At 37.2% G+C, this 12514-nt stretch overlaps 1 protein-coding gene across 4 annotated transcripts in view; it reads right to left on the reverse strand.

Annotated features, from left to right (window-relative positions):
• The window catches only part of KLHDC1 (kelch domain containing 1), a 40891-nt gene that overhangs the window by 20950 nt on the left and 7427 nt on the right, over window positions 1-12514 (reverse strand). For 2 of the 4 annotated variants that reach the window (XM_070378115.1, XM_070378118.1), the window contains exons 2-7: window positions 9688-9758; window positions 9119-9236; window positions 8564-8682; window positions 5689-5767; window positions 5307-5354; window positions 3944-4027 (exon numbers count right to left, since the gene is read on the reverse strand). In XM_070378115.1, coding sequence (XP_070234216.1) covers window positions 3944-4027; window positions 5307-5354; window positions 5689-5767; window positions 8564-8682; window positions 9119-9236; window positions 9688-9758 — 519 coding nt within the window. The other 2 variants (XM_070378117.1, XM_070378119.1) reach the window with 2 other exon arrangements.

Raw genomic sequence — 12514 nt, forward strand, 5'->3', positions numbered from 1 at the left:
ATACACAGAGTTAATAATATGAATGAGCAGTACACAGAGTGGTAATCTCAGAGACTCTAATAAAAAAATTAAATCTGTCCCTGGAGACTCTTGGTGCTTCAAATTCCACAATAAGAACTTTACTCTTGGCTTAAGCCAGTGTTTTATCTCTTACTAAAACTCTTGACATTAACTGATAATACACCTTTATCCTTTACTTTGAATAAATATAGCAGATCTGTTCTTCAGAGAAGTTTTAGATTGGTGGGAAAAAAGTATAATGAGTAGATGAATGAATAAAATATAAATAATATTCTGCATAATTTCCACGTGTTCATGATGAGTACTTTTCTGTTTGTATTTTTCATTCCAAATTCTGAAGGAACCCAGTATTTTCAGCTCATTGGCTACCAAATGTGGGCATATAAAATTTAATCTCTGCATCAAAGATCATAACTTTCTACACTTTTCAGGTTTACTTGAATAACTATAAGGTCAACACGGTAAGAAATAATTCTGATATTGCCTATATGTGTGTGTTAGTTGCTCAGCTATGTCTGACTCTGCAACCACATCGACTATACCTCACCAGGCTCCAAAGTCCATGGGATTCTCCAAGGCAAGAATACTGGAGTGGGTGGCCATGTCCTTCTCCAGGGGATCTTCCTGACCAAGAGATCGAACCTGGGTCTCCTGCATTGCAGGCAGATTCTTTACCATCTGAGCCACCAGGGAAGCCCCATTACCTATATAAGACTTTTAAATAAATGAGAGGGAACCATTTGTGTTGCGGTTCCCAATACTTTAAGCAAAACAAGTTTTAGTAGGCAGTCTCTGATGTGAAATTTTAGAAAAATTCTTTTACTACATACATGTTCATTATGAAATAAATGTTGACTTTCTTTTTTATTTATGAAATACATTTAATAGCCAATCAAAGCTTCTGAATAAACTGGGTTCATATCAGTCCAAACAAAAGAAAGTAATGGCATTTGCATTACTATGTGAATGTGTAAACTGTGCAAACGATGCACGGTGCTTATTAAGTTGTTTGAAATACTCAAAATCACACAGTTCTGTTCTCATAGGGTTAAGCATCCTGTGTAGGAAAACTCTTTCCACCTTCCACTTTATGGATGACACACTATGTGTGTGCTAAGTCGCTTCAGTCATGTCTGACTCTAACTCTCTGTGATCCTATGGGCTGTAGCCCACCAGGCTCCTCTGTCCATGGAATTCTCCAGGCAAGAACACTGGAGTGGGTTGCCATGCCATCCTCCAGGGGATCTTCCTGACCTAGGGATCGAACCTGGGTCTCTGGCATTGCAGGCAGATTCTTTAAGTATTAATAACCAATGCATCTCCTCCATTGGCAGGTGGGTCCTTTACCACTAGGGTCACCTGGGAAGCCTATGTCACACTCTATGGCTTATCTAAAAGTACACAGCTCTTTCATGACACAATTAGAATGCAAATCCAATTTCTTCAACTTCAAAACAAGTAACTGTTACACTGTACCAAGTTACCTTGCACTTTGATGCAGGTATTTAGGAACAATGAATTAATTTAAGCAAGTCTCTAGAAAATAAAACAGATTCTAGCTGCAACCATATCAGAAAAACTTTCAGATAGAATATAAACAATGTAAGAGTTCTTTGTTGGAGTACATTTGTTGGAGAAGACTCTTGAGAGTCCCCTGGACTGCAAGGAGATCCAACCAGTCCATCCTAAAGGAAATCAGTCCTGAATATTCATTGGAAGGACTGATGCTGAAACTGAAGCTCCAATACTTTGGCCACCTGATGCAAAGCACAGATTCATTGGAAAAGACTCTGATGCTGGGCAAGATTGAAGGCAGGAGGAGAAGGGGACGACAGAGGATGAGATGATTGTATGGCATCACCAAGCTCTGGGAGTTGGTGATGGACAGGGAAGTCTGGCGTGGTGCAGTCCATGGGGTCAAAAAGAGTCAGACATAACTGAGCGACTGAACTGAACCGAAGAACATATCTGAAGAAATGATCAGAGAGGTCACAGTGAAAATATTGTCCAACATTAACTAAAAGTGTCCCGTGCCTGTTAGGCTGTTGGCACAGAAGGGTGGAAGGGATACGAACTACGGTAAGGAGAGACAGTCACAGAAAGACCTGAAGTCCCAAATAACTTCCTATAAGCTACCTCAGCTCACTGATCCAATTCTAAAACTATGTGTGCAGTAGCTCCAGATTCTTGCTTATTCTCTAAGGAAGCAAAGGGTTAAGAAGCCTGAAAGAGATCTAGGATGAGTTTTAGTAGATCCAGTGTCAATAAAATTTCTTTCCACTTGCTTACTGATATGAAATTATTTTAAGAGAGACAAGATGCTTTTATTTCATTAACACATAAATCTTATTTATTTTATTTTTTAACTTTACAATATTGTATTGGTTTTGCCATATATCAACATGAATCCACCACAGGTATACACGTGTTCCCCATCCTGAACTCTCCTCCCTCCTCCCTCCCTGTTAACATTCAAATACTGACTGCAGGAAACTTCCATCAACAAATATGATTGACTGATAGTTGATCAGTTCCAAAATTAGAATAGAACAGAAGAACATTGGAAATGTGAAAGCCACTGTTAGGAAAAAGAGGATGCTGAGATGTGTCAAGCCTTGTAACACTTTTTATTTTGTATAGAACTTCCCTCACTTCCATTTACAGAAGCTGAACTGCAAGGAATTTTATGCATATATGCATGTTGTGGTTTATTCATTAAGTTGTGTCCAACTCTTTTGCAACCCCAGGGACTAGAGCCCACCAGGCTCCTTTGTCCATGGGATTTTCAGGCAAGAATACTGGAGTGGGTTGCCATTTCCTTCTCCAGGGGATCTTCCCAAACCAGAGATCAAACTTGTATCTCCTGCTTTGTCAGTGGATTCTTTACTGCTGAGCCAACAGGGAAGCCCACATGCATGTTAGTGGACAAAAATTTGGTCTTTCCCTAGGCTATAGCAGCATCACCTAGCAACTGTTCTTTTCATAGCATTGCTTGCATGACTCATAACTGTACTTGTTGACAATCCTCCAATCCTCTCAAATCCTCTCTCCTCTCTTTTAAAATTGCAGAGAATAGAATTTGAACCAAATTTTTGGTTTTGTTCAAAAATTCGAACAAAAATTTTGTTCAGTATTTTATTCTGCACAGTTCCAATGATCTGACCAATCACAATACCTTGCTCCCCTAGGGACAGGTCTCAGACTCAGGCCTGGCCAATCATACCCTTGGCAACGGGGATTGATATAGAGGAGGAACACACCTAAGTAGAGCCAGAGTCCTTTCTCTAGGGTGAAGATACAGACATTGAGAAAATACAGCACCAACAGAAAGAACTGCTGGTAGAGGCAGGGCCATATTCCCTCGTAAATGAGCTGGCCAATCTGCAGCAGACAGAATAAGCTAGCACACAGAGAAGCAGGGAGAAGCCAATAGAAAGATGGAAATATTGTGATGAGGTTGGGTAACTTGCTCCAGTTCCTAAGGCCCTGGTCCCTGCAGCTTTTCCACTGTGTGAGCCACTTCAAAATATACCTCCCAGCTATGCAAGAATTCTTTATGGCTTAAACTAATGTGAATTTGTGTTTGCTCACTAGCACGTGAAAGAGTATTAGGATTTCATGAGTTTATGAAACATGAGCTTTTCAAAATCATGAACTTTGTTACAAAAGGACTTTTAAAAAGAGCCTTCATTAAATCAGGGCATTATACTTGTGGGTAAAGAATGATGATGGCTTTTCTAGAAAACCTTAACCTGAAGAAAAATATGTGATAAAAAAACAGTAAAAGTGACTGCACTCAAGAGAACCCCTTTGTATATGATTACAAACTCAATTACTAACAGCCAATAACTTAGTAAAAGAAATTCACTTTAAAAGTGTTAATGAATATAAAAACATAAAGGTAACTTTTCACAATACTTACTTTAATTTCGGGTTGAAGCCAACTGTGTGTCTTTGTGTCAAATATGTGAACATCATTATGCCATCCCCAGAATATCTGCTCTTCCTAAAACATAAATTTTTTAAATATTTTAAAAGTTTTTAATGACTTTTAGATTTGTATGATAGTTTCACTGCATATTTACTGGTGAACTAATAGACATTTTTACAGAAATAGAGTCAAGTGTGATGATAGTTATAAACTTAACGCGTATCACCAGTGGCTCACAAAGTGTGATCCCTAGGCTATAGCAGCATCATCTAGCAACTGTTCTTCTCATGGCATTGCTTGCATGATTCATCACTGTACTTGTTGATAATCCTCCAATCCTCTCAAAGGATTATCTCTTTGAAAATTGCAGAGGATAGAATGATATTTAGATTTGAAAATCTGTTTTCCTAAAGTACATGTGCCAAATTTCTAATCTTTGCTGCTAGAAACTTTAGGGAACAGTGGTTCTGTTTGTAAAAGAATTCTAATCACTTAATTAAGCAGCTTATTCTTATACATTAAATGTATGCTTACTCTCCTTTGTCTTCTAGGAAGACTTGGCAAGGCAAAGATTTAGCAGTTAGACTGTATTTAGTATCTTCCGCATTGTTGAAATCTTCTATCACTACTCAAGCTTACCTCTGCACCAGTTTTGTGTTATACGTCAGGACTATATCATTCATTTTCATTAGGACTTGTCAAACAAGTCAAATAAACTAAATAATTTACCTAGTTCAGAATCTAAGAGAAAAAAAATCTACCTGTACACCATAAACTTCATTAGCCTAACTATAGGCTAACATTAGCCTATAGTTAGAAAAAAAATCTACCTGTACACCATAAACTTCATTAGCCTAACTATACTAGTTGAGAAAAAAAATGAGAGCTTTCACTGATGAGTAAAAATAATTAGACATAATTAGTAGGAAGTTATGTTACTAAAAATTATCAGTAATACTGTAAGTAGCAAAACTTAAAAGATACTTCATTTTAAAAACTCAAAAACCATGTAAACCACTTTTATCACTTAAAACCATTCAATTTTATTAACATATATTAATTTCACACATAGTCTAAGTAAAGCCTATGGAGAAATTTTAAATACCCATATACAAAGAGATATGCATGAAATATACATATATCTTTACATTAATAATGTACAATAATAAAATACGCTAGTAGAAGGTAAAAGTGAGGTTACTGTGTATCTTGGTGGGAAGATCAATGGCTTTTAAAGTTATCTTTTAAAAGATTTCATTTTTGTAAGTCATGACTTCTTTCATTAATATAATAGTTTATTCTCTAGCCAATAAGAATAAGTAGAAAAAAGCAGTATCACTACCAACTTACTCACTGTCATACAGAAGCCAGTCTGAGCTATGAATAGTTCTGGCGGACGTACCTAAAAGGAGGTGTATGTCAGCAACAGCCACTGTGGTTACCTATGAACAAAGTTTTTCAAGTTGTGCTAAAGCCACTACTTGTCTACTAGAAGCATCTTTAAGTGATTTATGACGTCAGAAAAGAAATTACTCTGCCAGTAGCAATGAAGGCCGATACCATTAGGGGAGAGAATCTCTTGCAACTGAACCCAAATTCAAAAGAGAGAAAAGACACTTTTTTTTCATAGCATCACTTATAGCAAATTAAAATGAGAAGGACTGGGCTCATTATTTCTAAAAACTTTAAGGAGACACTAAATTAGAGGAAAATGTAAACAGTGATTACTCTCTTACCCAAGATGCATCATGAACATCAAAACAATCTTGGAGTTCATTATGTCTCCTACACCCATAGCCACCAAAATATATTAATCTGAAAAACAAAACAAAAGACACACTTTGGGGTTCTGCTTTCAGCTTGTTCACAGAAAGTTGAAAGACATCATTTCTCTCACAACCTAAACAAGCCATATAAACTACAAAACCATAATTAAAACAAAAATCAAACCGCTATGGGAACAAAGAGACCTGAGTGAACAATTCCAGAAAGTGATGAGCCTGCAGTAGGAGAGAGAAACCCATTGTTGCTTTCATCCTTGATGCAACAGCAGGAGGAGGAAGAACCTGGCACACACAGGGTTTGGAAAAGAAGCCAGCCAAAATTTTAATAGTCACATGTAGGCTAGCACAGCAAATTAGAACCTTAAGAGACTCAGTCACCTAGGGGGTTTGAATCTATTCAGAAAGTATTCACATAATCTTCAGAGAGGACTTAGGGTTAGTCACCAAGAGTATGAAGCAGCAGAGAGCAGAGCAACTCTTCTTGAGGCAATCTAAGCTATCAACTCTAAAGTTTGGGATCAGGACAGGAAATCTGAAGGAAACACCTCAGAGTGCTGCCCGCAAAAGGTCAGGGAGGACATCCAATGCTTAAAGAGATCACTCAAGGTACAGAAAGTATTAAGTGGGATTGGGGAGCAAAGAGAACTCCCTAGCAACCTAAATACCTACCAATTAGGCTATGAAACAAGGAGGGATCTCTCACGGTTCTGAGAAGTAGGAACATGGCTGTGAAGCCCAGCTCAAAATCTCTACACAATCCCTAGTGCTCAAAATGTGGGGCAAAGAAAAGTCTTGATCTTGCATCAGAACATTTGAAGCCAGTGCTAAAACTGAAAGAAACTAAAGCTGCAACAAAGCCTAAGCACAGGCCAACTGCAGGTTAGATTGCCTTAAAGTCCACTCCAGCAGCCTGAAAAAGAAAGAAAGGGCATGTCCTTTTCTGGAGAGATGCATTGTTTACTACAACCCTTACTGTTCTTTCAAACAGAATGGCTGTCATATGATGTAAAATTAGAAGGTATATGAAAAGGCAAAAAAAAAAAAAAGTGACCCATGATCAAGAGAGGAAAGATTCAATATAAGCTGACTTCAAGGTGGCCCAGATATTGGAATTAGTAGACCTGGCCTGGAGAAGGAAATGGCAACCCACTCCAGTGTTCTTGCCTGGAGAATCCCAGGGACAGGGGAGCCTGGTGGGCTGCCGTCTATGGGGTCGCACAGAGTCGGACATGACTGAAGCGACTTAGCAGCAGCAACAGCAGACCCGGCCTTTAAAGTAATTCTAACAGAAATAGTAACAGACCAATTTGTAAAAGGCGGACAAAGTTCAGGAAGAACAAGGTAATTTTGGCAGAGACATGAGGACCCCTATTATAGAGGCAATCAAGTTAAGATGAAGTGATTAGGGTAGGCACTAATTCAATATAACTGGTATTCTTACAAAAGGGGGAAATTTGGAGGAAGACAAGCAAGTACAGAGAGAATGCTACGTGACTATGAAGGCAGAGATCTGAGTGATGCTTCTACACACCAAAGATTACCAACAAGTCACTAGAAGCTAGGGAGAGGCATGAAGTAGATTCTTCCTGAAAATCCAGAGAATGAACCAACCTTGCTGGCAGTTTGATCTCAGACTTCTAGTCTCCAAAACTATGTGACAATACATTTTTTGACACACCCCATGGCATGCAGGATCCTAGTTCCCTGACCAGGATGCACACCTGTGACCCTTGCAGTGGAAGTGCAGAGTCTTAACCACTGACAACCAGGGAAATACATTTCTGTTGTTTAAATCATTCAACTTATAGAACTCTATTACATCAGCCCGAGCAAAATAAACATTTACCACAATTATAAATGCATAATTGTTTGATCCAGAAATCAAATTGTGAAATTTTATCCAACAAATAGATCTGCAATTATATGTATATAAACACAAAGATATTCATTAAAGCATAGTTTGTAATGGCATGGGAATTGAAATAATCTAAGTGTTGCTTCATCTATCGGGAAAAAGTTAAATAATCCTCATGGGAGATTACTATGCAGCTGTAAAAACAAAACAAAAACAAAAAAACAAGCTTTCCAACTAGAGATACAGAAAAATGAAAGTTCTCCATGGTGCAGTGTAGACTAAAAGAAGCAGTAGGGCACAGAATACTGTAGAGTACACAGATGTTTGTGTAAAGAGGAGGCAGAAGAGATACAGATAAATATACAGAGAGATATATACATACATACATATATACATACATATGTATTTGCTTCTATTTGCTTAAAGTAACAGAGGGCAATTGTTCCCAAACGTGTCTGCACCCTGGAATTACTTGAGGAACTTAAAAAAATCATACTCCCATTGATTATAATTTAGTTAGTCTAGGCTATCACCTGGGCTTCACAGCATTAAAAAACAATATCCCTATATTATTCCTATGCAGACAAGTTTGAGAACCACTGCTATAAAAATACAAAATATGTTGATAAAAGTAGCTATTTGTGCATCTGGAGGGGTCAGAACAGGATGGATGGGAGCAACAACGGGAGCCAGACTTTTGAATATGGTTTTGATTTTTAAACTGCGTGACTGTATTAACTATCCAGAAAACTAATAAAATAATTAATTTTAAAAAAACAAATAGTTGCTTCCACCATATTTATTCTTATGACCTGGCTCTTATCTAGGATTCAAAACTGCCTTTACCATCGGTGTCAAAACAGTTTGTAATTATATCTTGAAAAAAATTCAGAGTTTCAGGTTTCCTCTGTTTTGGACACAAGCTATAATCCTTACTTGAATGCAGTTAATGAGGTGGTTTTGCTGCATTACCTGTCTTTATATACCCAGCAGGAAAGTTTATCACGTGGTGTGGGTGGTTGCCCTTCAAAGTTGGTGATTTTTTCCCAAACGTAGGTTCCATCTCTTGTTCGCAAATTAACAAAATAAAGCTTTTAAAAGAGGAGAATACTATTAACAGACAGGGCATCGGAAAATTAAATATATGTCACAGGGATAGGTGATCCAAAATTAATAATATTACTTTTTATTTTTTAAATGTAAAAATTTTAATTGTAGAGTTCATGAAAATGGGACTATGTTTTAGAAGCAAAAATGGTATATGAAACACACTGAAATGAATCTTTACCCTTCTTGTTCTTGCCCTATGGATATCAACCAAGTAAGCAGTTAATTCTGAAGCAGAAGGATCTGGGACCAGAGAGGAGCAGGTATGCTGCATTTTCACTCTATCTTTTAAAATCTTATCAGTTAGCTCAAGCTTTTCTACATGTCTTCTTTGCAAAATACTTGTAAACTTGTGAGATGAAGTGACACATTAAACATTACATTTTTCTGCACTCCTGAATTGAAAAAAAAAAAAATTACTCGATTGCTGTATCCTTTGTCATCATATCCTCCAAAAACGTACAGCTTTCCATTAATGCAAGCACCGCAACTTCCTGACATGGAGGTAGGGAGTTCTCCTTCCATGAGGTGCATTGTCCTGCAGCAAGAATAACGTGGAATTCCGTAACTTTCCAGAAAGGCAAATTATATTCCTTTTCAACTCCATCAGTACTTTTTCAATGAAAATTGCCACTAACAATTACAATTAAGATATCATGGTAGCCAATACTCTAAAAACTGTTAAGAAGATCCATGGTAAAGATTTTTCAACCTACTGAAGAAAAAAGTTACAAAATCTTCTCATGTCACCAGAATTGGGAAAGAGTAGAACAAAACAAAGTCTTCAGAATGGTAAAGGACAAGGAATGAAGAGGGGAAGGGATTTGGGGAGAGAAACATCCAGAGGGAATAAAGCACTGAAAGAAAAGGAAAGGGAGACAACAGAATATTGCAGTATGTTCTGAGTATGGTCTCAAATCTCCTGTTGTCTATGACAACAGTTATAACAGATACTAAGATGGGACATTACGCAATGTAAAATTACTTACCACAACCCACTATCAATATCATAGGTCCAAATCTCATCATTAGGCAAATATACTTCATTGTCTTCAATAGACTAAAAACACAGAATACATAAAATTATGTTTATTATTTACAAAGTAACAACTAAATAGTTGCTCAGGATGGGAAAACCACAATGAAAATAGTGAAAAAGACAAAAGCAATAAACAGCCTCAAAGATGGCTTTTTCAATAGAAACTAAGTTAGATCAAAAGAGAAGGGGAAGAGAGACATTTTCTAAGAGAAAGTAGGCAAATACAAATTACCAAGTACATGAGTCTCAGAAAAAGACTGAGGGCCATTAAACTTTCCAAGGAAGTTTAAGAAAGAGAAAACAGCAAAACAATAACATTAGAGCAGAATACTGAAGACTAAGAATCCAGAAAGAAAAGGAATATCGAAAAAGAGCTATAGGGAGGAGTTAAGAAAGGAAACTTTTATGAAGTATAATTAAGAGCTGCTGCTAAGTTGCTTCAGTCATGTCCGACTCTGTGCGACCCCATGGACTGCAGCCCACCAGGCTTCTCCGTCCATGGGATTCTCCAGGCAAGAACACTGGAGTGGGTTGCCATTTCCTTCTCCAATGCATGAAAGTGGAAAGTGAAAGTGAAGTTGCTTAGTTGTGTCTGACTCTTAGCGACCCCATGGACTGCATCCCACCAGGCTCCTCCATCCATGGGATTTTCCGGGCAACAGTACTGGAGTGGGGTGCCACTGCCTTCTCCCATAATTAAGAGCACGATATAATATACCTTGATTCACTGGACATGTTTTTTGAGTGCCTACTATGTGCAAGGCATAGTGTTAGATGTTGATTAAATATAGAATCTAAGGATCAAGATAAATTTAGCTAGTCAAAATGCCAACTCCGAATACGAATAATCTCTACAGAAGATGATAATATATACAGTACATTCTGATATTTATCATGAAAAGAGAAATAAGAATAAAATAACAATTTTCTTTATGTTAAGGTTAAAAACCTAGGGGTTAAAACAAATCCTTACATAAATCTGTCAGGATTACTTAAAAGTTATAAAATAACTCAAAAATAGCTAGTTGCAAAAGATGTTTAAGAATATCTAAGAATTAAATGTATAACAATTTAAGAATTTCTGTGTGATGTATAAATTATTAATATGCTAAGTAGAATTAGTTAATATCCTCCTTGCTCTATTAGTGAAATTTTTAAAATCGTATCCTGACTACTAGGTCTATGTCTCTAACTCCATCTCTGTTTCTGTCCGTCTGTATCTCTCCCCCGCCCCCACTCTCATACACATACACTCAGAGCAGAAAAACATCATAATATTTCCAAGGAAACTTCCACTCTGACTGAGGAAACCATGTCTGACTGATGGACAGGTAAATAATTGTTAAGAAAGGGAGTTAATTGTATGACTCTAAGGTTTAATGGCATCCAGCTACAGTAGCCACATGAGTGCACCTTTACAACAGAAATAGGATGAAAATGGCTTCTGTCACTTTTCTGCTGAAGTCCCTTCAGTGCTTCCCTGTTGGTCTCAGGATGGTCTAAAATTCTTATGATTCTGTGCAGTATGGCACCTGCTATCCCTCCAAAGTTCTTGCCTTTAGTCATTAAGTTCCAGTCTTCCTTCCGTTCCTAAACCCATGCAAGTTTCTAACTGGACCTTCACCTATGCTCTTCTCTCTTCTTGCAATCTCTGCCAGAATTTGTTTGGCTAATTACTCTTTCTTTGGGAATCATTTTGTTGCTTCTTTAATCTTCTAGAATAAGGTTAAGAGATTAAGGTCCCTGTTAAATGCTCTCATAAATCCTGTACTTTCCCTTCCAAGTCCTTTGTCTGTATCATATCCACACAGCACCGCCACTGCCATGATACAAGCTTCATGAGTGCATAGATCATGTTTATTTTGTTGTTCCCAGAGTCTCACAGTGACTTGGACATACAGGACAAATAGAATATTTGTGGCTTAAGAGAATGGCTACATGAATGATACTTATTAAACTGACTGTATGCTCATCTCATGAATAAAAAGAGAAGTCCGTTTAATCTTTAAAAGCGGTGTTGCAAAAAACCAAATGGAGCACAGAACTGAACAATTTGGCCCTAGTTCCTTATTTGCTCAGTGATTTCACTCCTAAATTATCCCTTTTCTTTTACATCATCAAATTTTGCTTCTGTGGTAGATCACCCCTATTGATACTCAAACATGCCTTAGTATTGCTCATCTTAAAACAAAACTCTTCTACAACTCCTCTTATTTCTCGGCTACCTTCATAACAAAGGTTCCATACTGAGTTACAGTGCAACTCTCCATTGCTTCACTGCTCATTACAGCATCAACCCAGATTAATCAATTCAGACTTACTCCACTAAAACTGCTTTTGTCAAGGTTACCCTAAAAAAAAAGAATTAGTGAACTTATTAATCCAGAAACATAGCCCAGAGAGATGGAATATATAAAAAAGAAGTTAAGAGACATGGAGGAAGATAGAGAATGAGAATGAGGAAACTTGACTCAAGAAAAAATGGAAGATATGAATAATCTCATAGTTTTGATTGAATCAGAGATTTACAATCTCCCCCCCAAAGTACCAAACCCAGATGGCTTTACAGATGAGTTCTTCCAAACACTCACAGAACAAATAATTAAATCTTCCAAAAAATCTACTCCAGGATATAAAAGAAGGAATACTACCCAAACCACTTTTGAACATAGATGTAAAACTGCTTTAAAAAGTAATGAGTAAATAGGATCCAGTTGATGTATATAAAAGGTAACATATGAAACTAACTTGTACTTAATCCAAGGAATGGAACATTG

This window comes from Bos mutus, chromosome 10, assembly GCF_027580195.1.
Source record: "Bos mutus isolate GX-2022 chromosome 10, NWIPB_WYAK_1.1, whole genome shotgun sequence".
NCBI lineage: Eukaryota > Metazoa > Chordata > Mammalia > Artiodactyla > Bovidae > Bos > Bos mutus.